The sequence below is a fragment of the Emiliania huxleyi genome, assembly GCF_000372725.1.
Source record: "Emiliania huxleyi CCMP1516 chromosome Unknown EMIHUscaffold_19, whole genome shotgun sequence".
Classification (NCBI taxonomy): domain Eukaryota; phylum Haptophyta; order Isochrysidales; family Noelaerhabdaceae; genus Emiliania; species Emiliania huxleyi.
The window spans coordinates 104459-127635 of NW_005200690.1; the positions used below are offsets into that span (position 1 = coordinate 104459).

The 23177-nt window shown below is 65.4% G+C and overlaps 5 protein-coding genes across 5 annotated transcripts; 3 read left to right on the forward strand and 2 right to left on the reverse strand.

Moving 5' to 3' along the window:
- Positions 1 to 491: 491 nt before the first annotated feature.
- Positions 492 to 1715, reverse strand: EMIHUDRAFT_99438 (hypothetical protein; the record flags this gene model as incomplete). The annotated part of the gene is made up of 1 exon (XM_005782351.1): positions 492 to 1715. One exon carries the CDS (start codon positions 1713 to 1715, stop codon positions 492 to 494), a length of 1224 nt encoding a protein of 407 aa, XP_005782408.1.
- A 3633-nt stretch (positions 1716 to 5348) lies between these two features.
- EMIHUDRAFT_99439 (hypothetical protein) lies at positions 5349 to 6697 on the forward strand (the record flags this gene model as incomplete). Its single annotated transcript, XM_005782352.1, has 2 exons — positions 5349 to 5767; positions 5878 to 6697. The coding sequence occupies 2 exons, from the start codon at positions 5349 to 5351 to the stop codon at positions 6695 to 6697; spliced, it is 1239 nt and encodes a 412-aa protein (XP_005782409.1).
- Positions 6698 to 9378: 2681 nt separating this feature from the next.
- Positions 9379 to 10675, forward strand: EMIHUDRAFT_421124 (hypothetical protein). Its single transcript, XM_005782353.1, has 2 exons — positions 9379 to 9886; positions 9987 to 10675. Exons 1-2 carry the CDS (start codon positions 9390 to 9392, stop codon positions 10507 to 10509), a joined length of 1020 nt encoding a protein of 339 aa, XP_005782410.1. The 5' UTR covers positions 9379 to 9389; the 3' UTR covers positions 10510 to 10675.
- A 69-nt stretch (positions 10676 to 10744) lies between these two features.
- On the reverse strand, positions 10745 to 15089 carry EMIHUDRAFT_449725 (hypothetical protein; the record flags this gene model as incomplete). The annotated part of the gene is made up of 16 exons (XM_005782354.1): positions 15074 to 15089; positions 14635 to 14978; positions 14425 to 14558; positions 14297 to 14353; positions 14135 to 14218; positions 13992 to 14043; positions 13834 to 13904; positions 13639 to 13758; positions 13377 to 13421; positions 13081 to 13140; positions 12837 to 12986; positions 12653 to 12769; positions 11929 to 12317; positions 11768 to 11813; positions 11316 to 11555; positions 10745 to 10849 (listed from the first exon to the last, which is right to left on the reverse strand). The coding sequence occupies exons 2-16, from the start codon at positions 14966 to 14968 to the stop codon at positions 10745 to 10747; spliced, it is 2004 nt and encodes a 667-aa protein (XP_005782411.1). The 5' UTR covers positions 14969 to 14978; positions 15074 to 15089.
- Positions 15090 to 19709: 4620 nt separating this feature from the next.
- Positions 19710 to 20571, forward strand: EMIHUDRAFT_434469 (hypothetical protein). Its single transcript, XM_005782355.1, has 4 exons — positions 19710 to 19725; positions 19801 to 20125; positions 20197 to 20242; positions 20293 to 20571. The coding sequence occupies exons 2-4, from the start codon at positions 19818 to 19820 to the stop codon at positions 20461 to 20463; spliced, it is 525 nt and encodes a 174-aa protein (XP_005782412.1). The 5' UTR covers positions 19710 to 19725; positions 19801 to 19817; the 3' UTR covers positions 20464 to 20571.
- The last annotated feature ends 2606 nt before the right edge of the window (positions 20572 to 23177 follow it).

Here is a 23177-nt window from a genome sequence, read left to right on the forward strand (position 1 = left end):
AACTCTGCAACAGAGCCCACAACAGCTCTGCATGTTTCCACTAGAGGGACCCTATTGCAATGTATCTTGGTGCTGTGGAGAAGCTGTGCCCACAGCCCCACACAACTGCTTGCCACCAAACTCTGTGATTTTTCCAAAACGATTCGATTCCACCGGTCCAGACCCACACGACTCACGAGACTCGCGCGAGGACAGCAGACAACCAAACGCGCGACAGGACCGCCGCGGACCTATGTGCTCCATGAGAGAATATATCCGATTATACAACGCCATCATATCATGTATCAAGCCCTCTCCCCGGAATCGTCTAGGCACACTGCGTTACGACGAAGACTACTCTCACAGCTAATCCACCCACGCAGCCCGACTGGGGCTGCGCGGGTGCACTAAAAACGACGACACACAAAATAGAGCGCGCCCCTTGCCACCCTGCAAGGAGCCACACACGTCACGCTTCTCGGACAAAGCGAGGTGGGCGATCCCCTACGCGCTCACACCTGCTTCGCCCCCGCGTCGAAGAGCGCCGCCGGCGGAGCGCTCTTGTAGCGCCGCCGCAAGTGCAGCGAGACGGCGGCCACCAGGACGAGGCAGGCGGCGTTCGCGGCGGCGAGGACCACGAAGAGGGACTCGTGGCCGAGGCTGGTGTGGCGCATGACGAGCGCGACGAGGTTGGGCAGGGTCATGTGCCCCAGCGAGCACGCGAACTGCATCGCCGACACGATTGGCGCCGACATGAGCCCGTGGCCCGCCAGCAGCGACATGACGTTCGAGTAGAGCGCGCAGACGCCGACGCCGGCGCCGACGGTGGCGGCCCAGAGCACTCTCTCCGAGGAGGGGTCGCAGAGCACGAGAAGGGCCGAGGCCACCTCGAGGACGAGGCTCGGCAGCAGCAGGCCCTCGGGAGGCAGCGCCGCCGCCAGCGGCACAGCGCCCAGCCGGCCGCACGTGAAGGAGCTCCAGTAGACGGCGGTCAGGTAGGCTGCCTCCGTCGGCGGCATGCCCACCCGCGCGGTGGCATACTCGTAGCACCACGCGCCAAACGCAATCTCGCTCCCCACGCCCAGCGCGAGCACCACCATCAGCGGGCCAACCACGACCCACGTGCGGCCGCGGCCGCCTCCGCCTCCGCCTCCGCCACCCTTGGCGTCCTTGGGGCGGGGCGGGCTCGGCAGGCAGGCGGCCGAGAGGGCCACACCCGCCGCGGCGAGCCCTAGGGCGGGGAAGACGCGCAGCCCATCGCCGAGGCGCCGCTCGGCCGCCACAAACAGCAGAGGCACGCCGCCCGACCCGAGCCCGAAGCAGGCGTTTACCAGGTTGACCCACGGGCCGAGGTTCCGGCCAGCGTGCAGCCACGCGAGCAATGTGTTGGCGCAGCCAGAAAAGGAGCCAAGGAGGCCGCCCACCGCGAAGTAGAGGATGGTCACCTCTCTGATGCTGCCGCAGAGCCACACGCCGAAGAGTGAGACGCCGATGCTGGCCGAGAGGACGCAGAGCACGATGTGGCCGGGCAGCCGGCCGAGCAGCAGCGGTATCAGCAGCGCGCCCGCGGCGGCGCCGGCGCCCTCAGCGGAGAGGATGGATCCGACCGAAGAGACATCCGTGCGGAGCTTGGACGCGAGCGACGGCCCGGCCGGGCCGACGACATTGACGCCCGCGCCCTGGAGGCCCACGCACGCGCAGTAAAGCGCAGTGCAGAGCGCGGCGTAGAGCCTCATCTACGGTTGTAGGAGGAAGACAAAGCGGCGGCGTCCCGGGAATTGGGCAGCGTACCACCGGCTCTTAACCTCCCGACGTCATTGAGCGTCCCCAGCTGCGGTGCTCACTCAGCCCTACTCCGCAAGCCGAGCCCTCGGTGTTCACAGCCTTGTTATTGAGAAGAAAATACCTGGTATGGCGCTGTGCGCTGGCCTGTGAGAGGTTGAGGTGCGAGCCCTGGAGGCCCTGGGGATGGGGGGAGACTACCCGCGGGCTTAGAAGGCCCGCGCGCAGGGGGGTGGGGCATTGAGACCGGTTCACAGCCTTGTTCTTGAGAAGAAAATACGTTATCTGTGCGCTGGTCTGTGAGAGGTTGAGGTGCGAGCCCTGGAGGCCCTGGGAATTCACACAAAAACACAACCCCGGCCAAGACGCACAAGCTCAGACAGTCGAGAAAGGGATAGACAGCAACGGTGTTCACAGTAGGGTGCCCACAGGGCCCAAAAAAAGAAAGTAAAAAAGAAATGGGCCAACCCCGATCGCAGCACTTCGTGTTGGCCAGTCGAGAAATTGAGAGTGTGACTAGGAGGGTGGGACGCTGGGGATTCTCAAAGGTATACCCTTGGAATGGCCGGATCCAGCCTTAAAAGTACGAGATCGCGCGCGCGCTTCGCGCGCTGCACCACCTATTCTCCGCGGCTGTGTGACGACGCGTGCCGTGTGCCAGCAGAGTTGGGCGCGCGCGGCGCGACGGCGCCCGCGAGGGAAGGCGCGGGTGCAGCGGCCGCCGGCGGCCGTACCGCCCGCCAGCCGGCGCAGCAGCGGCCAGCGCAGCGGCCGCCGGCGCAGCAGCCAGATCAGCCGGTACGCGCCTTGCGAGGCGAGTACTGCCGCCCGGCAGCCTTGAGGCGGCCGGGCGGCAGTACTCGTTCGAACTTTGCGAGCCGTGCGCGCGCCGAGGCGCGCGCGGCGCGCGCCCGCCCGGCTGCCAGTAGGAGGCGGCGCAATATGTGGCCTATAGTACAGCCCTTGAGGAGGAGGAAGAGGCTGGCTGGCAGTGCTGTATGCCGCCGAGGGGCAGTTTTGGGGTGCTGACCCACGCCCAGGGGGCTGCAGAACGCGTCCGCAGCCGGGACAACCCGCCCCCCCAGCCGAGGCCGGTCGAAGCCCACTTGAGTGCAGCCATGAGGAGTCCTCTTGGTGCTCCTGGCGCCCGTTGGAATGGCGAGCGCGCGCCGATGGGGGGGGGGGGGGGGTCTTGCTTGCTCCACACCGAGCGCCATCGGTCCGGACCGGTGCCTCCACCGAGGGGTGGCCTGCACAAGGTCTGAGCCGCGGGCGCTCGGCGCCAAGTGCAGTGTCACGCTCGCACGCGAAGGGGACACAATGGGGAACCCTCGTTTCCTAGTCACTCGGTCCCCCAACGGAAGGGGCCTCTCTCCTATTGAAACATTCCAACATCAGATTTGCCTCGTGCGTCCCTTTTTGAGGAGGAAAGCTATTTTCTTTTGGGTCCTGTGGGCACCCTATTCACAGCCTTGTTATTGACTGAGGGAGGGTGTAGAGGATGTAGAGTGTAGAGCGCTGTAGAGCTGTAGAGATGTAGAGCGCTCTGGAGCGCTGTAGAGCTGTAGAGCTCTACATTCGGCGCGGGACAGAGCGATGCAGATGTAGAGCGATGTAGAGCGCGATTTTGCTGTAGAGTTTGTTGTAGAGGCTCTACAGCAAAACCGCCGGGGAGGCAGTGACTCAAAGAGGTCGAGCCGCACTAATGGGGTGTCTCCGAGCTTACTGGAGCTCTGATCATGATGGACGGCCCTGACTATCCCTGACACACAGAGAGTCACTCTGACGGCACACAACACCCTATGACTGCGTCATGACCAGCCTGCCATGCGTCGCCGGTGCCGCATTCGTCGCAGTGCTTCTTTAGCAGGCGGTGGACTGTCGGCTGCGAGGACGGTCGCATTTGCGCGAGGCGAGGCGAGCATTCAGACGCGTTGCATGCGCCATGACTCGCGCCAGCGCGTGCGGGAGCTCCTGGCTGAGCGTTGAGTCCAGGCGAGTTGCGCTGGCCACGATCGCTACGCCGAGCCGAGCTGACGCGCCGAGGCGCCGGCCAGTCGCAGCCGTAAGGCATGCCACAGCAGCAGAGGCAACTGCCACCCATTGGGCGGGCAGACAGAAGGCCAGGGCAGCACTGGCAAGTGCAACGCGCCTCATGTCGGAGAGCGACCGTGTGCCTCGTTCGGCGCGCGGGGTGCGTCGTGCCGCGAGTGGAGCGAGAGGCTCGAGGCGCGCGGCTGTCGGTCAACCCTGCGGCGCATGCGCGCCGCCAAGGCTGCTCGACAGGCGACTGGACTGGCATTGTGGCGACGCGGTCGCCGTTACTCCAACTTTGCTTTGCCGATCAAAAGCGCCCGTCCTTTGCTTTTTAGCCGCCGAAATTTAGCGTGCTGTTTTTTCTTTATAGGCGAATGCAACTTCCAAGCTGCGTATTCTTGTATTATCGTCGAGTAGTACAGGTACTGCGTGGGGGCGGTACGTATTGCCGTATCACTAGCTCCGAGTAGAGGGGGCGTGCTGCAGTTAAGGGGAAACCTGGTACGCGGGGCTAACCCTCGGAGAGTATTCTCGTATTACTAGCTCTGAGTAGAGGGTGCGTTCTGCTGCTAGGGGAAACCCGGAGCGCGGAGCTATCCCTCGGAGACCCGTGTTATGGCCCTGCGACCGCGCACCCCCGGGGCTAGGGCTCTCTAGCCCGTAACCCGATGCCGATCATCCGGCCCGCTGGGTGCGCTTCTGAGCTCCCCGGCCCTGGATGTGAGGTTACCGACTGCACTCCAAGTGCTCCAAAGCGGACAAAACAAGAATATAACGCACTCTCTCACATGATGACAAGCAGGTGGGGACCCTGTCCTCCTCCCACCCTGGCGCAGCCTGTTTTCTTTCTTTCTTTAAGCGATCCCACGACAGCGTCTGTGGGGATTACATGATGCGTACATGAAGGGTGGAGGCTGGAGGGGCCGTCCGCGGAACTAGGCGGCACGGGCACCCTCCACTGTGGCCGAGCGTAAGAAGCCGTGTGTGTGTGTTTGTGTGTGTGAGAGAGAGAGTTGTTTTGTGTGCGTGTGTGAAGCCGTTGGCCGTTTGCCTCTTCTTGCCCCAATTGGCACGCGCAGGAGTGTTGACCCAGGAAAAGAAAGAAAGAATTAGACAACCCAAGGGAGGGATGGGAGGACGGCACGCCGCCACCACACACACAGGGATTTTAAGGAGAGGGGTGTGATGCGCTAGCCGTCGCCCACCCTTGGGCGTCCGCCTCTTCCTATCAGCTATCTCTCTTCGCAGTCCCTCGCCGATTCTCGCTGCAACCTTCATGCCACCTCGCGGTCGTCCCACTCTCGTCGTTCTTCGTTTTGACCCAGGTGGTATCTACATCGGCAGTTTTCAAAAATCTTTTGAGCTTAGCCTTCGATGTTATGAAACAACTTGGAGCACTTGGAGTGCAGTCATTAATCGCACATCCAGGGCCGGGGAGCTCAGAAGCGCACCCAGCGGGCCGGAAGAAAAATTTTTTTTGTCCACCGCTCGGCCCTGACACCCTGGGCGACACCGACAACCGCGAGCAACCCGTGGAATACGTGGTGTATATGCTGCTACTCCTGCCAGCGGCGGCCACCGCTACCGGCCGCTCAGACGAGCCGGCTCCAGTGCTCTACTTCCCTGCCGCCTTCACTGCCGCCGAGTGCAGCAGCATCGCGCGCATCTTCACCGAGGGCGCCTCTCTCGAGGTCGACGAGCGCAGCATACCCAACCTGCCGAGGATGGCGGACGACTACGGCGTCGCACGGCTCAACCGCTTCGACGAGGGCGGCAGGCTGCAGGCGGCCGGCGCGCTCGACTGGGTGTACGAGCGGGTCGCGGCGCACCTGTCGCCGGCGATGGCGACGCGAGTGCTGGGCGGGCACGGGGGTGGGGGCGAGCGGTCGAGCACGGCGCAGAGGCTCGGCTCGCTGGTCGAGTTTAGTCTGATGCACGAGTTTGACGAGAGGCACTCGCGCTTCGACTGGTGCGTCCGCCCGCCTCGCGCCTCAACCCGCGCGCCTCGCGTCCTCCGCCCGCCTCGCGACCACCCGGGGCCCGTGCCCCACGACGCACACACGCGCCTCGCCTCTGCAGGCACGTCGACACGAAGCCGCGCGACGGCACTCGCCGCACCTTCAACGTCAACGTGATGCTCTCTGCCGGCGGAGACTACTCTGGCGGCGAGCTGCGGCTCGGCGCGCAGACCTTTCCTAGACCTTTCCAAGACCGTTCCTGGAACCTTCCTGCAACAGGCGAGCTGCGGCTCGGCGCGCAGACGCTCCGCCCGCAGCAGGGCGACCTCTACCTCTACGCGGCGTCGCTGCCGCACGCGGTGGCGCGGGTGTCGGGCGGGAGGAGACGCACGCTCGTCGTCGCGCTGCGGCAGGGGCGGGGCGAGGAGGCGGCGGCGGCGGCGGAGGCGGGAGTGGCGGCGGCGGAGGCGGAAGTGGCGGCGGCGGGGGCGGAAGTGGCGGCCAGGCCGGACGCGCCCCTCGAGCGAGCCGCGTACTGGGCGGAGACTGCGGAGGCGTATGCGGCGCTCCTCTCGCCCGGGGGAGGGCTCGCGACGGAGCCAAAGGTGCACCTCCTGCACGGCGAGTTCCTCGAGGCGCTCGGCGCACCCGACGCGGCTCGCGGCGCGTTTTGCTCCTCGTACCGCGCGTCGGGCGAGGCGCACGCCTACGCCGAGGCCTTCATGGCGGACGGCGTGGCGGCGCTCTCGGACGCGGCGCAGCCGTCGCCGCTGCAGCGGCACGAGCTTGCGCTGTCGTACCTCGGCATGGCGCACTGCATCGCGCCCGCCACGCCCGAGCTGGAGGAGGGGCTCGCCGCGGTGCGGAGGGCGAGGGACGCGCTGCTGCGGGGCGCGGACGGGCCACCCGGCGAGGAGGGCACCGTCAAGCAGGAGCTGTGACGAAGCCACCCTGTGGGACAGCTCCACAGGGTCGCGAGAGCCCCGCACCAGCTTTTACATGTAGCTAGAGGTTTGAGCCTAGTGAATAACTAAATAAAAAAAGGAACAGGTCCCCGCCCGTGCGCGTGCGATCTTTGTGTGCAGGGTTCTTTGTGAGTGTGGAGTGCGGGTCGGCGACTACGGCCCGTACCAACTGAGTACCGTACGGCTTTACGGCTTTAGCGCCGGGGGGGGGGTCGTCCTCCCGCGATGGGGAGTAGCCGTCTTCCACATTGTCCCTCGGGTCCCTGCTGCTCCTAATCTTTTCGTACATGCGCCTACCCCACTACGGGTAGCCCATTCACGCGCTCCGTTGCTAATAATAACCGCCGATTAGTTTCGTATATCAATTAGTCCGTGCGTCCCTTCATTTCGTGGGGGGAGTTCCTTCGTATTGTTCGAATCCTATGGAGCAAGACGACCTCGGAGACTGGCTCTCACCGCTCTCGCGCAACAGCGAAGCACCGCCCTCTCCATCTCCGCTCGCCGCCCCGCCTGGCACTCCCCACGCCGGAGTGGGACTGGGAGCGGGTGCGGGTCTTGTGCATGGTAGCTCAGCTACAAACGATCCAGCGCAGCCGCACGCTCAACAGCATACACCCACCGTCGACCAACATGGTCAGTGGGCGGTGCCTGAGCGAGCAGCACAACACCAGGGAAATCCCCTTATCCCGGGCATCGCCCCAGTCGGAGCGATGCCGCAGCCCGCAGCAGCCACAGCGTATGGCTGTGGCCAGCCTTTGCCGCAATACAACCTGGGCTCCTGTGCCATCCCAGGTATGGTGGCGCAGCAGCAGTATTGGATGCCCACCTTTGCGCAGCAGCCTCCGCTGGGCATTCTGCCGGCACGCCAGGGCAGCAGCGCCTCCTGCGGCACCGGGTTTGGCAGCACGCCAGCAGCAGCACGGCAAGCAACAACGCACGATGCACTGTGGCGGCAGCAGCCCCCGACGCCACAGATGGCCCACCTGCCTGGACTGGGCATGCCACCAGGGTACCCAGGGTTCCTGCCGCCTGGCATCCTGCCGCCTGGCAACGCGTACCACGCCTGCGGAGGCGCTGCTCACGCGCCCTGCTACCCAAGCTTTGCGATGCCCAACGGCGGGGGCCCAACAGGGCTGGCCCCGCAAGCAGCCTGGACCCTGCCTAATGCAGTACCGCAAGCCGCTTGGGCTGCGCCAGCGTGGATACCCGGATGCCACATGGCAGCGCCACCAGCCGCAGGGAGTTACTGCCAGCCAGCACCGTCAAGCGCAGTGCCGGGCGGGTCCATGCCCCCTGCGCCGACCGCCCCAGCCAACGCACCCGAGCCCATCTCAAAGGTCAAGGACGCATCGACGCCTGAGGTTGCCGCCCTCAAGCACGTCGCTGGGCTGCGTCGCGACGCGCTACCCGCGCTGCTCTCCAGATTCCATCGCGACTTGTCGCGGAAGCAGAGGTGAACAACAACGTCCTCACGCGCGTCGCCGAGGCATCCCTCCAGCGCGCCGAGCTTAAGACGTCGTACCTCATCCCTGCTCGAGTCTACGCTCAATATGTCGTCAACCGACGCCCAGTCGAGGTGCAGAAGGAGTCGCGGTACCAGCGCTACTACGGCTTGATCCCCTCCTTCGACGCCGACCGCCTGCCGTACCTCTTTGGCACCGAAGTCAGCTACCACGAGGATGAGCCAGCCCGCGGCCCAAAAGGCAGCCTCGAAAGGCCACGGGCCGTCAAGGGCACCCTCGTTGGTTTTGACGGAGCGTCGTACCTTGTCCACAAGAAGCGGGGCGGCGTAGGACGGCCACGGCACGTGTACCCCCTCAACGAGGCAGTGCTCGTGCGCCGCGGGGCTGCCTCCGGAGCGACACTCGCCGATGCGGCGACCCAGACGCCACCGCCAGGCACCGAGCTCACGCCGCCGCCGCCAGTGCCTAGAGTACCGCGCCCTTCGCCACTACGATATCGATACTGCAGGCAACGGATAGTGGCCCAAATGTGAAGATGGAGAAGCCGAGCATAAATGGCGGCAAGAGCATCATCGTACAAAGAAAACGCCGAATCGAGGGTACGATACATCCAGAATCTCCATGGCTGTACGGCGCAGTGCCTGGTCTCCAAGGGCGCAAGAGGGCTGGAGCGTCCACCTGCATCTTCGAGCTGCTGGCCCCCGAGCGAGACGGACAAAGCAGACGTGACGAGCTCCGCAAGCGGCTGTCCCCTCTCTCAAGGCGTCCAAGAGAGAGAGAGAGAGAGAGAGATTTGAAGACCAACAAGAATCTTCTTCTTTCTCTCTTTCCAACAGTGGCGAGAGGCGATGAATGAAGCGCTGTGCGGAGCTCCTCGGCGGAAGAGGCAAACTGGAGGTTGGGGCACAGCGCCCCGGGTGATCTCGCGAAGGTCAGCAGGCCCGATGCGGCCAAACACGCTGGGCTCGTCAGCCCTGCTCTCGAGGAAGAGGTAAAAACAAAAAAAAGCCCCGGACATCCAGAGAGCTTGCCTTTATTTTTTGCGGTGGATTGTTTTTATTTTTGAAAAAGAAAGAAAGAAAACAGACAACCCAAGGGAGGGATGGGACGACGTTTTTATTTTTGGCGGGTTGAATTCTTTTAGGCCTCCGAAATATTCTCACTGGGCACCTAGGCCACAATCTCCAGATTCGGCAGATTCCAACATGGCCCTCTCGCTCGCTACCTCCTCGCTCTCGCTCGCTGGCCCGGTCCGCATGTCGGCCAACCCCGACGCCCCGATCAAGCTGGGCGTCAACGGCTTCGGCCGCATCGGCCGCCAGGTCGTGCGCATCGCCATGGACCGCGAGTCGTTCGTGCTCAAGCACATCAACTCGCCCATGTCGCCCGAGTACATGAAGTACCTGCTCGAGCACGACACGGTCCACGGCCGCTTCCCGGGCACCTGCGAGATCATTGAGGGTGGCCTCTCCATCAACGGCCTGCCCGTCACGCTCTCCGCGACGCGCGACCCCACGGAGATCCCGTGGAAGGACACCGGCGTCGAGTACGTCTGCGAGTCCACCGGCGCCTTCACGACGACGCCCGACTGCATGAAGCACATCGAGGGCGGCGCCAAGAAGGTGATCATCTCCGCGCCCGCCAAGGACGCCGAGACGCCCACCCTCGTCGTCGGTGTCAACCAGGACGACTACGACTCCAAGTCGATGGCGGGATTACTCCGCAGCCCGGCTAGTCTCATAGTGGGCGTATCTCCCGTGACTTGGGTCCGGGGACTTTCGTGCCTTGGTCCATTTTTGGAGATACTTCATACGGGATAAGCGCGCCACCGCCTCGCAGCTGACCGTCGACGGCTCCATGAAGGGCGCCGACTGGCGCGCGGGCCGCGCCGCCTCGGCCAACATCATCCCCTCGTCCACCGGCGCGGCCAAGGCGGTCGCCAAGGCGTACCCCGTCATGAAGGGCAAGCTCACCGGCATGGCCTTCCGCGTGCCCACCGTCGACGTTTCCGTCGTCGACCTCACCTGCGAGCTCGAGACGCCCACCACGTACGACGAGATCAAGGCCGAGGTCAAGCTCGCGTCCGAGACGTACGCCAAGGGCATCGTCGGCTACACCGAGGACCAGGTCGTGTCGTCCGACTTCGTCGGCGAGACCTGCTCCACCGTCTTCGACGCCGGCGCCGGCATCATGCTCACGCCCACCTTCGTGAAGCTCGTCTCGTGGTACGACAACGAGTGGGGCTACTCCACCCGCCTCGTCGACCTGGTCGCGAACATGGCGGTCGCTGACGGCGTGTGCAAGAAGGAGGCGATGCTCGCGTAAGCCTCCGTGGCCGCGGCAGGCGCGCTCGCCGGGGGGAAAGGGTCCCTTTCTCCGCAGAACGCTGTGCTATACTCTCCCCCTGCGCGACGCGCGCATGCAGGGGTCCTGACGATTAGTGTTGTGCTGATTGATGTACCCGTGCTATAACATGTGAAAACACCACCATGCCGGCGTAACCGCCGTCGCCGGCTCGTATACCACTATACGGAGCGCGCCCCGGGCCCGGCGGTTCCGGTTACGTGCGAAACGACGTTACGTGGGCGCCGCCGCCGGCAGGCAGCTGGCAGGCGTGCGGCACTGCCACTGGAGCCATTGCCGGTGCGGGCGGCGGTGCCGCACCCTGCGGGGTGTTTTGGTACGGGTCGCGGGGGCCGGCTCGAGACGGCAGGGGTCGCGCGCGCGCGGGGGGGGCGGCGCTTTCGCCTTTCTCGTGTGCCGGTGCGGGGAGTGTGCGGCCCCGGTCCGGTCGCGCGGGGTCGGTTGGCTTCGCGCGGTCTCGTGCGCAATGGTGAGCCTCCACGCTCCACCCCCGTTCTCTTTCAACACGCGCCGCGCCAGCGCGCGACCTGCACATGTTGTATCTCTCACGACTCGCGGCTTTCGCTCACCGCGGCGTCTGCCGCGGCCCACGCCGCGGCCTCGTCCTCGCCGCCCGCTCCCTGCTCGCCTACCGCCCCCCCGCCCGCTGCCGCGCCCTCGCCTGGAGCCTGCGCCTCGGGCCACGCGCCGTCGGCTGCAGCCTCTGCCCCCACATCCTCCTGCGTCACCGCCGGCTCCCCCCCCAGCTCGCCCGCCCGGTCGGCGACCTCCGCAGCCGCGTGCGCCTCCTCCGGTGCCGCCTGCGGCTCGGGCTCCGACGCTCCGGCTGCAGGGAGGGGCGCGCGCGGAGCCGCGTGCGACTCGGCGTGGGACGGCTCTGCTCCGCTCGGCATTCCCACGCCGCTGGCCACGTCCAGCGCCCACCTCCCGTCCAAGTCGGGCGGGGGAGCGTGCGCGGCGAGCGCCGCGTCGTGGCGCTGCTCCGCGGCACCGTCGCCGCCGAAGCCCTGGCCGCCGAACGACGCCTCGGCCGGCGGCGGCCACTGCTGCTGCTGCTGCTGCGGTTGATGCTGCTGCTGCTGCGGCGGCGGCTGCTGCGGCGGCGTCTGCTGCTGGGGCGTCTGGTAGTGGGGAGGGAACGAGCTCTGCTCCCGCAGCTGCTGCGGCGCGGCCTCGCCCCGCCCTTGGCCGGCTGGCGGGTGAACGCCGCCCGGGTGACCAGGCTGCATGCCTTGGTGCGGGTGGCCACTCCACTGGTGCACGCCCTGCTGCGGCGGGTAGATTGGCTGCTGCTGGCCGAACCCGCCGCCGTGCTGCTGCTGCTGCGGCTGCGGCTGCGGCTGCGGGTAGCCCTGCTCCGCGCCCTGCTGCGGAGGGTACGGGTGTGCCTGCTGCGGAGGGTAGGCGAGGCCCTGCCCAAACCCAGCCTGCGGTGGGAAGCCGTGCTGCCCGGCCGGCGGCTCCTCGTCCGCGATGGCCGAGGCGAGGGCGTCCTTGGCCGACCGGAAGGCGCCCAGCAGGCCGCTCGCGAGGCCAGAGTTGGCGAGGCCGGCGGGGCTCGAGCCGAGGCCAGGGCTCGCGAAGCCCGGCGCCTGCCCGAAGCCCGCCCGCGGAGCCTCTCCCGCAGCCGCTGCCCCAAGCCCGTGCTGCGCGGGCGAGGGCGGCGCCGTCATGCCGGGAGCGCCCCACCCGCCTGGCGGCAGCTGTTGCGGGGGCGGCGAGATGCCCTCGACCGAGGGCTCCTCGGCCTGCACCGGCTCGGTTTGCACCTACAGCTCGGGGGGCTTTGGCCTGGGCCTCCCCCCCCCCCCCCCCCCGGCTCTCCCCCTCTCCCGCCCGCCCCGCGGCCCACCTCGGCATCCACGCCGCCGCTCGTCTCCCCCAAACCGCCTCCATTCAGGTCGTCGACTGCCCCCTCCGGCCCCGTCGCGGCGGCCGCCACGCTGTAGGGCGGCGGCGCCGGCGCCGCCTCTGGCGCCGCCTCTGGCGCCGCCTCTGGCGGCGCCTCTGCGGCGGAGAGCTCACCGCGTCGGAGGGCGGCGGCGGGCGAGGAGATGTGCGAGGAGGGCTGGGCCCACGGGCTCGCGCGCATCGCGCGCAGCACGGAGGGCTGCGCGACGCCGGCCTGCCTCTCGAGCTTCTTCTCGAAGAGGTGTTCGGGGGGCGGCGGGCGCACGTTGCGCAGCGGGCGGAAGCCCTCCACGATGGACGCCTTTGAGGCCTGCCTCCGCTTCTGCACCTGCGGGACATGTCTCGGACGTGTCGTGGACGTGTCCTGGACGGTGGACGACGGAGGCCTGCCTCCGCTGCTGCACCGAGTGGAGCCGCGTGATCAGCTCGGGGATGTCGCACTCGGTGAGCTCACGCAGCGCCTTGAGCTTCTTCGACCGCTCGACCGACGGCTTGTAAAAGTCGGTAAAATCGTACGCGCGGAGCACCTGCAGGGCGGGGAGGGGGAGGCGCGCGACGCCATGCGGGATGGCAGCGGGAAGTGTGCAGGGCGGTGGCTAGGACGTGTGTATGAGGCGGCACCGACGCCATGCGGGATGGCAGCGGGAAGTCGCCGCGCGAGAGGTCGTGCTCGCGCTGCACCTAGAAGGCTCGTAGAGGCTTCCTGGACAGCTCCTAGACCGCTCCTAGAAGGCCGTGCGCTAGACCTACTCCCCGCCCACACCGCCCCCCTCGGTAAGGGGCAGCTCAGACACACACTGACGGCGGAGGGGGCGGCGGCGCTTGCTCCTGCTCGTTGTGCGGCCCTCTAGGAACTGTCTACGAAGCTTCTGGGAACTGTCTGGGGACTGTCCGTCAACTCTCTAGGAGCAGGCGGCCTGCTCGTAGGCGGCCAGCAGCCCCTCGGGCGTGCAGAGCCGCGCCTGTGAGGGGGTTGGGCTGGTGAGCTGGTGGGGGGTCCCGTCGGTAGTTCGAAGCCCCTCGGCAGAGAGAGAGAGAGAGAGAGAGAGAGAGAGAGAGAGAGAGAGAGAGAGGCAGAGAGAGAGAGGCAGAGAGAGAGGCAGAGAGAGAGAGAGAGAGAGAGAGAGAGAGAGAGAGAGAGAGAGAGAGGGAGAGAGAGAGAGAGAGAGAGAGGCGGGCCTGCTCCTCGCGCTTGCCGTACCACTTTGCCACCACCTTTGCGCGCAAGTGGGCGAGCAGGTGCGTGTGCGCCTCGACCACGCGCGCGCGGCGCGCGATCTCGTTGATCTTGTTCATCACCTACAGGGCCGGGCGGAGGCCGTGCCTCGGGGCTGCCCGCCCCGCCCGCCTCCCCCGCGCTGCGTCGCGACTCGCGTTGTTCTGCGGCATCGTCACCAGGTCCTCGATCAGGTCGTTCTCTTCCGCCTCCATGAGGTCGAGCATCCCTGCGGCGCAGAGCTCGAGCGGGAGGTGTGCGGGAGGCGTGCCGACCCTCGGGGCGAGGGGCGAGGGGGGAGGGGGGGGGGGTGCGCCGGTGTTTTGCCATGGCCGGTCCCAGAAGGAGCCGATGTAGACGCGCGGCACCTGGGGCGGGCGGGGCGGGCGGGGCGGGCGCCGTGCGACGAAGCAGGCGTGGCGGGGGCAGGAGGCGAGGGTGCTTGCGAGCTTCTCGCGCCTCTGCGGACGGGATGACTCCGCCCACGTTCCACATCAGCGCGCCGTAGACGCGCATCAAGTCCTGCGGCGAGACGCCGTCCGCCTGTGGGGGGAGGGGCTCCGGAAGTGTCGAGAGGGCTCCGTGCCGGCCCCGAGGAGCCGCTCGTAGACGCCGCCCCACCTTGTTGAGCACCACGCGCACCTTCTTGTCGTACGCCTGGATGAGCTTCATCACGTCCTACGAGCCACGAGACAGGATGTCAGTGCCTCACGGAGGGAAGGAGTCGGCTGGAGGAGCCTCGTCGCGTCCTTGAACTCGTCGGACAGGTCGAGCTTGTACGCGTCGAAGAGGAGGAGGATCCGGTCCGAGTGCTGCGCGAACCAGGTCACCACGCCGTTGTAGTCGTACCCGCGGTCGCGCTGCTTCTCCCCCGACAGCACACCTACAGCGCTGCCGCACACCATCACGCCGCCAAGCTCCCACGCCGGCCCGCGGGCGCTCGCTCTCTCTCGGCGCGCCGGGCGAGTCGACGAGGGTCACCCGCTTGAGGATCGGCGACGGCAGCGCCGCCGCCTCGAGCCGGTTCAGAAAGTTGGTCCCGTACTTTTTGAGCGAGTGGAAGGGCGTGTCGGGCTGCGAGGTGAGCGCGTTGCCCGGCGTCGTCTTCTCCGCGTCTCCGTACATGACGGCGACGAAGCGGTCCGTCGTCATCTCGGGCCCGACGCGCGAGCCGGCGAAGCCGCGGCCGAGCAGGTAGTTGATGAAGGACGTCTTGCCCACCGAGTACTGGCCGATGAGCAGCACCATCGGCTTGGCTTCGAACCACGCGTCCGACAGCGCGGGCTCGGCCATCTCGTTGTACCTGGAGAGCACCGGGAAATGCGCTCGCGCTGCGGCCGGGCGGATCGCTGCCACTCGAAGGCGCGCGGCGGCGGGTGGAGGCGGCTTGACACCCACCGGCTCTTCTTCTCCAGCGGCCGCAGCTTCTCTGCGTAGAGAGACTGGAGCTTCTCGAGGATGTCGGTGTCGGTCGGAGCCGTCATGCCGGAGCCGAAGCCAGCCATGACGGGCGAGGCAGTCGCGACCGGAGCCATGAAAAGGAGGAACGACACGGATCTCATCGTGGAAGCCCGGTGCGCACCGCCGGTGGCGCTCGACCGGACGAGGTGAGAGCGGGGCTTGTGTTCTTTTTCCTTGGCGGACCTCATGCAGAATCTTACAACGAAACTCCCTCGCACAACACTGGGCACGGGACTGGCGCGCACTGGCACGAACACAGGTACACCATGCAGAATTCTGGAAAAACCCGGCCGGCCTCTCCCCTGCCCCTACCTACCTACCTACCTACCTTACTTATGGGAAACTAAAAAAAGGATTCACTCGATGCCGGCCCTGGATGTGAGGTTACTGTCTTACTGACTGCACTCCAAGTGCTCCAAGTGATGGGTGAAGGTGGGGTACTATACCTCCTCCCATCCCTCCCTTGGGGTGCCTGTTTTCTTTTCTTTCTTTGAGCACTTGAGCACTGGATAGGGTCGGTTCCGCATGGTACGGGACCCCTCGATCGTCTCGCCCACCCTCACTGGTGTGTTCATTGGGTGGGGGGGGTCATAACAAACACGGTACAGGATCGAGGTGCACGCTGCCAAAGCAGTGTCGTCCCCCCTCTCCCCGACGGCGATGGCGGTGTGACCGATCGAGCTACAAGAGGAACTTGTTCAGCAGGATCCGGGATAGTCAGATGCACTTGGAGCACTTGGAGTGCAGTCAGTAACCGCACATCCAGGGCCGGGGAGCTCAGAAGCGCACCCAGCGGGCCGGATGATTGGCATCGGGTTACGGGCAAGAAAGCCCTAGCCCCGGGGGTGCGCGTTCGCAGGGCAAGGGCCTTAAAGTAAACACAGTTCTCCGAGGGTTGGACCCGCGTACCGGGTTTCCCCTTAACTGCAGGACGCCCCCTCTACTCGGAGCTAGTGGACATTACACTGGACACCACGCCCAAACACAGACACTTGCTTAGTCCTCGGTCCCGGAGCTCCACCTTCGGTCCTCTCGGGGCTCCGGTTCTCCCCGATTCGCTCTCTTGCTCGCTTGCCGAGCGTCATACGACGGCCGGTGTGGTCTTTTCCCTCGTTGTTGGTGTCGCTTCCTCCGCTGCCGCCTTTCGTCTTCGCCAGCCTCTCCCAGCTCCACCGGTTCTGAGAGTGTCGACGACCCGGCCGGGGTCACCCCGGGTGAGAACGGTGGCATTGGGTCGCGCCCAGTTCCACCCCCAGGAGGTCGAGCCCGCTCTCCCTGGTCAGCGAGTCGTGCCCGCACCCGCGGCCTCTCTATAGTCCCTGGCTCGCCCCCCCCCTCCGCCGGCTCCTCTCCAGGCTCGGGGAGGCGTGGCCCTCCCTGTCGAAGGTCGTGGTGGTCCGGTTGCCACTGCGGCTGGCCTTCCTTCGGTGAGCCCGTACGTCCCGACTCCACTCTCAGAGGCCGCGTTAGCTCATCTCTCACCTCCTCCGACAACTGACCCCAAGCCCCCCCTCGGGTCCTCCGGCCTCGGCTTTCCGGTTCGCCGGCGGGTCCGCTATCGTACCGCGGTAACTCCCCTCCCCCATCTCCTCCTCCCGGGTACACCAGCTTCCGGCGAGGCGGTCCCGGCCCCCCCAGGTTATTCCGAGCGGGTCCACACGGCGGCGGCCCCGCCGGCGGCGGGGGTGGAGGCGGTGGCAGGGGCGGCGGGTACGGTGGCGGCCCTCGCGGCCCAAACGCCCGGTGTGGAGCCGCTGGGGCGGCCCCACGACCCTGCAGCCGTTCCAGTGGCGGGGGTGGAAATGGCAGTGTGGGTGGCGGAAACGATGGCGGCACTGGCGGCCGCACCGCCTGGTGCGGAACCTCAGGGGCGGCTCCTCGACCCAGCGGTCGCTCCAGCGGCGGGGGCGGAGGTGGTGGTGGCGGGGGCGGGCCCGGTGGCGGCGCCGGCCGCCGCACCTCCTGGGGCGGGGCCTCGGGGGATGCCCCCTGCCTCTGCGGCCATTCCAGCCGTGGCTCCACGCGTCGGCCGTCCACCCCGCTCGTGAGGGGGGGCCTAGCTCTCGTCTCCCCTCGGGGAGGGGGGGGGGCAGGGCCCGGATTCGTCGACGGCCCCGCCTCTCCCCCCCCCCTCTCCGCATCAGGCCGTAGACTGCCCAGTAGTCGCGTCGCCTCCCCCCTCGCCTGGTCCTTCTCGATTCGATCTCGCACCGCCCGGATATCAAAGGCCGAGTACTACCTCACTTCTTTCTTTTACTATACCAACTAGAGCGATGGTTGTGGTACTCTCCTGCAACCACAGTCCTTCTTGTGACATGGCAGGCCACTCTCAAGCCCTACAAGCATCAGATCACCCATTTGGGGAGGGTTGACATCGTGATTTCCGCGGAAAATTTCTTTTTCTGCTGTGAAAATTCCGGCTTGAAGAGAGGGAAAAACCCGACGGGAGGGCGCAGACCTACCCTACCTACCCCGGCATGAGGTCCGCCCAAGCAAGAAGAACACACGCCTGAGAGCGCGATGAAGAATTCAAGCTTGCCAGCCCTGGGCCCTCGTGCCGCCGCCTAAAAGAAAGAAAGAAAACAGACAACCCAAGGGAGGGATGGGAGGACGGCACGCCGCCACCACACAGGGATTTTAAGGAGAGGTGTGTGAGTGAGTGAGTATTCTTGATACGAAACCACGACGACACACACCAGTCGACTCGCATCGGTTGCCTCCATTAACGGCGGAGCTATTCTCGCGCCCACACCACACCTGGCTCCAACGTGGACACGCCCATAGCTGGGGACACTACTAGGTCATGCATGGCATCAGAAGTTTTATCTCTGGGCCCCGAAACGCATCTCTAGCAGCGTCGTTACGCATGCGCCCTCCCCTCCTGGGCGCATGCGCCTCACGTCTCGCCAGAGCATAAGCCCTTGGTGTGCCGCGAGACGAGTTTTTTGCCATCGCAGCGAGCAGCAAGCCGCCCGCCGCAAACAGCCGGAGGCATCGCCACGGCACTGACTGCGCCGTGATCCCGCACCCGTCGACGAAGCTCCCCCCGCGGAAGACCGCGCGTAGCGACGCCTTGACGATCGAGATGAGCGCGCTCGAGGCTCGCCCACCTACTGCCCCTGAGAGTTGGTTATTGAGTGGGATCAGCTCCCCCCCTTGGGATCGAAGCCGCCACAACCTCACACCCAACATCACAGGTGGGATCAGAGAGAGACTCCGCACCGGACACCGCCCGGGCACAGACTCCCTACCCATCGGATCGCACAGGGCCCCCTCGGAGCAGCCCACACACAATCACGCATCGGCAGAATTAGTGCCTGAGTCAGGCAGACAGCACAGACAAGGAGAGGAGAGAGAGGAGAGAGAGAGAGAGAGAGAGAGGAGAGAGGAGAGGGTGAGGGAGTGTGCACACGTGATGAGTGGGGAGAGTGTCTGTGGTGGGCTGTAGTCCTACTACGTGGTTACAACCACGCGCCCCTCAGGAGCTTAAGGTAGAGTGGAGCGCCCTAGACGCCTCGGTTCCTCCCACCGGGTGAGACCATCCGGATCAATCGAGCCCGCCTCCGGCGGGCCGTCCCCGCGATGGCCCACAGTCCTCCGTCGCCTGGTCGAGTCCCCTGCCTCCCTGTTGACCCCCAGTCCTCGTACTCGACCATTAAACAAACTCAAAGGTCCACCACAGCCACCACCCTCCACCTCCACCGTCCAGTCCTCGTACTCGACCATTAAACAAACTCAAAGGTCCACCACAGCCACCACCCTCCACCTCCACCGTCGAGCCGCGATCGCTGCCGCCCGCGACGCCGCCCGCCGCGTCAGAAGCCCGCGACGCCCGCGGCGAGTCGAGTCGGAGAGCCGAGCCGCACCAGCAGCAGCATCTTCACCAGCAGCAGCACCAGCAGCAGCAGCAGCAGCAGAGAGAGGCGCCAATTTTGAAGTTGCCCGAGACAGCCTGGAGATGGCCCCGCGTTGTAGCCCCGGTGCCGGCGCCTCACATCTCAGCATTCCGGGGCCCGTTCCGCTGCGCAGTCGAGCAGCAGGATCTCGGGAACAGCTTTGTCGACAAAGAGGTGGATCAAAATTTCGCCGAAGAAGCGTCACACACACACACACACACACACACACAGGTGTGTGATGCGCTAGCCCCCGACTCGAGTAGCCGTCGCCCACCCTAGGGAGTCTGCCTCTTCCTATCTCTCTTCGCAGTCTCTCGCCGCTTCTCGCTGCAACCTTCATGCCACCTCGCGGTCGTCCCACTCTCGTCGTTCTCTCCCTTGTCACTTCCTCCTCTGTCGCGTCGCTCTCTTCTGCCTCGTCCTGCGACGCCGCCGCCTGCCGGTCCCTTGTTCTCGCGGCTTCTTTCGCCTTTCGGCGCAACTCCGCCCTCCTTGAAAGAAAAAAAGAAAGAAAGAAAAAGAAAGAAAGAAAGAAAGAAAACAGACAACCCAAGGGAGGGATGGGAGAACGGCACGCCCGCCACCACACAGGGATTTTAACTTCCTCCTCTGTCGCGTCGTTTTCGGCTAGGTTTTCTTTCGTTTCCAACGTTCTTTAGCCTCGGGAGAGGCTCCGAGGTCTTAACCACGGAGGCGGAGCCTCATCACAGCGCGCGCATCCCAGAGCACATCCTTACCATCTGAGCCTCGGCGATTTCTCGGCTGCAGGCGAAGCGTAAAAAGCCATGTCGACCGCCGACGAATCGATCAAGCAGGCCGTCAAATCGGGCGCCATCGTCGTCGGACTCGGCCGTGCCGCTGGTCCTGCTGCAGACGCACTCCGCGAGGCGCTCGGGGCGCACGCTCGCGAGTGCGCCGATGACGACTGGGAGGCATCTCGCGTCAACCACCTCTGTCTCGTCGTCGAGTGCGGGCCCACGGGCGCGTGCTGCGAGGCTGCGGAGAAGTTCATGCGTGAGGTGCGGCGCAGCGACGGCTACTCTGTCTACTCAGAGATCATCCGCCGCCGCGTCGCCGTGCTTGCGCTTGGCAGGTGCTGCCTTTCCCACGACACACGGCTTTGCTCCTCCTTGACTAGACGAAGGGACTCGCCTACCGCTGTAGGCCTGGCGCAGTCGCTGGCGCGGGCAAGGCAGCGCGACTCGAGGGTGTTTGGTTGCCTTTCTCACATCCGTGACGCACCGTGTTGCCCCCCGTCAGGTGGAGGAGGCGCTGCTCAAGCGCGGAGGGTGCACTCGCCTTCTGCCGCCGCCCAGCATCGGCACGGTAGAGTCTGCGTCCGGCGTCGCGGCCCTGCCATGGACACGGAAGGCCGTGGAGGCGCTGGCGGCGCTGGCGCCGCAGCCGCATGAGCCGGAACCGGTGGAGTAGACAAGAGACAGATCGGCATGCTAGTCTGAGCGTCTCTGAGCCTGAGCCGGTCCCGCGCCGGTCGGTACTGCCGGCAGGGGGAAATTTCTTTTTACTCGGCGGTGAAGAGCTCGCGAATGCGTAAAACGTATGCGTAATGCGTGAGGCGTAACCCCCGTCGGCCACCACTTCTCACTCGAATCCGGAATGCGTGTGCGTAGTACGTGGGGCGTAGCGCGCCTTGAGAGGCACACCCCGATCGGCCGAAGGTGGATGCAGAAGACAGATTCGTAATACGCAAGACATTTGTAGCTCCCTCAGGCGCCCAAGCTGCAGAAACGAGCTTTTAGTGCTTATGAGCATAAGCACTGGATTCTCATGCGCGCGGAGCGCGCCGGTGCTCTACCCGGACACGCGCGGAGCGCGCTAGCTGGACACCGCACGCGCGGAGCGCGCTAGCTAGACACACACGCGCGGAGCGCGCTGGCTAGATACCGCGCGGAGCGCGCTGGCACCTATGTGCGCGGAGCGCACCACGGTAGAGTCTAGACACATGAAGACAGTCTGTTGCAGTCAGTTGTGGCCACGCGGCATCGGCCTGACGTCGTAGCACTCGGCTGGCAGACGCTGTGTCTCTGCCTTCTTCCGCGTCATGACCAGACCCCGCTGCAGCGAAGCTCCAATGCCGCCCCTCTGTGCACGTGACCTGTCGTTGTGGTGAAAGCGGTCTTCCCAGTTGAGCCCGCCCCAGTTCTCGAGCGCACGGTTGATGAAGGGCACGGCGACGGGATGGTACGGCTGGGGCGCGTTCCACGCGATCACAGCCTCCTCAGTTGCAGTGACCCAGTTGCCCTGGCGGTCGCAGCGGTCCCACACACCGCCCATGCCCTCCACAACAGCCTCACACATTGACTTTGTAGCCATGTGCGTCCAGAGGTAGAGGTAGTTTTTGCAGCAAGAGTAGAAGCGGGCGTTCTTCGGAGAGATCAAATGCGCGAACAGCGGCGGCCGTCGCAGTCGCGACCTGCTTTGGAAGGTCAACGAGGACCGATTTCAGTCCCTCCACAATCGCGTCCACCGTAGCAGTAACGGCTCCACTGGCCACAGACTCGGCCTCTCCGAGCGCTGCACGCTCGAAAGGGTTGAGCTCAATCTGGGATGAGCCGTCTGGCCTCTGCCGCTTCGAGGAAGGTGGAGCACTCTGAGAGCGGCCGGGCGGCGAGTCGGGCGGAGGCAGGCGGGCGCGAGTCTGGAGCCAATCCTGGAGACCACCTGACGCGAAGATCGTATTCATCGTCGACTCGACATTGTACAGCTTCTCCTTGAACAAATCGAGTACCTCTTTGGGAAGGTCGTCGTCGCGTTGGATGCCGAGAACGGATTTGAGCGCGTCCACGTTGTGATGATACTGAGGAAACACCTCTCGCTGAGCGGCCATCACCAGGAGAAGGGTGCGCCACATGCGTTCGCCAAGTCGCCCGGCGACGCCAGTCGCGCTGTCGCGAGCACTTCTCTAATCAAATCGGAAACGTTCGTACGTCGTTTTTTATGTTCCTTTCGTTCGTTTGCGATATCGAGTGGGCTAAGCTCCCCCCCTTGGGATCGAAGCTTCCACGACCTCGTACCCAACATCCCAGGCGGGATCAGCGAGGGACTCTGCACCGGACACCGCCCGGGCACAGGCCCCCTACCCGTCGGACTACGCCTGGACCCCTCACAGAGCAGCCCACGCACAGGTCACACACACTCACACACACACACGGAGATTCCGGGCAAGAAGAAATCTTTTTCTGTGCGCGTTGCCGCCTCCTTCTAGGCCACGATGGTCGCTCCAGCTCAAATGCTGGGTAGCTCCATCCAGACGACCCCGGCCGCCATGAAGCAGGCGGTGCTCGACGCAGCCACTGGTGGCATGTCGCCGACATCGAAGGCAAAGTTCATCAAGTACCACTGCAGCGATTGCGGCGGCGACCTCATGGCTGGCGACGGCCCTGGCACTGACGTTACCGGCGCGTGGCGCAGCATGTCACGCAACAAGCACTGGACGAAGCAGAAGCTCGCCGAAGCGAGAGCCACATGGGTGCGGCCGAATGACGAGAAGACAGTCGTCACGGTGTGCACCGGAAGCAGGTGCCGCAAACCACTTCTCCCGACAGCGGAGCAGCTCGAGCGGATGCAAGAGCACAGTCTGACGATCAAGCAGGAGAGCGACGCGCGCGCGGCTGCGGCACGGCTCCCAGGCGACTTTGTCGATGCCGGCGACATCTTAGATCTGCTCAGGATGGGCATGTAGCGCCCAGAGACACGCGCGGAGCGCGCCGCTGCAGAACACGCGCGGAGCGCGCCGCTGCATGGGTAGGCGCGGAGCGCCGCCACTCGAGATTGGGCCTGTGGGTGGGCCGATTGGTTCCTAGCGTGTGAGTCAAACTCTTAATAGAAATCGCATCTAGCCCTCCACAACCCTCAAAATTTTCTTCGGGGCGCGCTCCGCGCGCGGCGCTCCGCGCCTACTCCTTGAGCGTCATAAGCACTGGTTCGCACATGTTCTGCAGCTTGGTCAGGCGCCACTTGGCTCGGGCACGACACCGAAATACGCGCCGTCTGGCCGACGCACTATGGATCGCGGGCGCGTATTTACATAACATGGCCGATCTGTGCATTCTGGGCGACTACATATGCGTAGCAGTACAGACAACCTCCCCCCTTGCTCTCGCGGCTTCTTGCGCCTTTCGGCG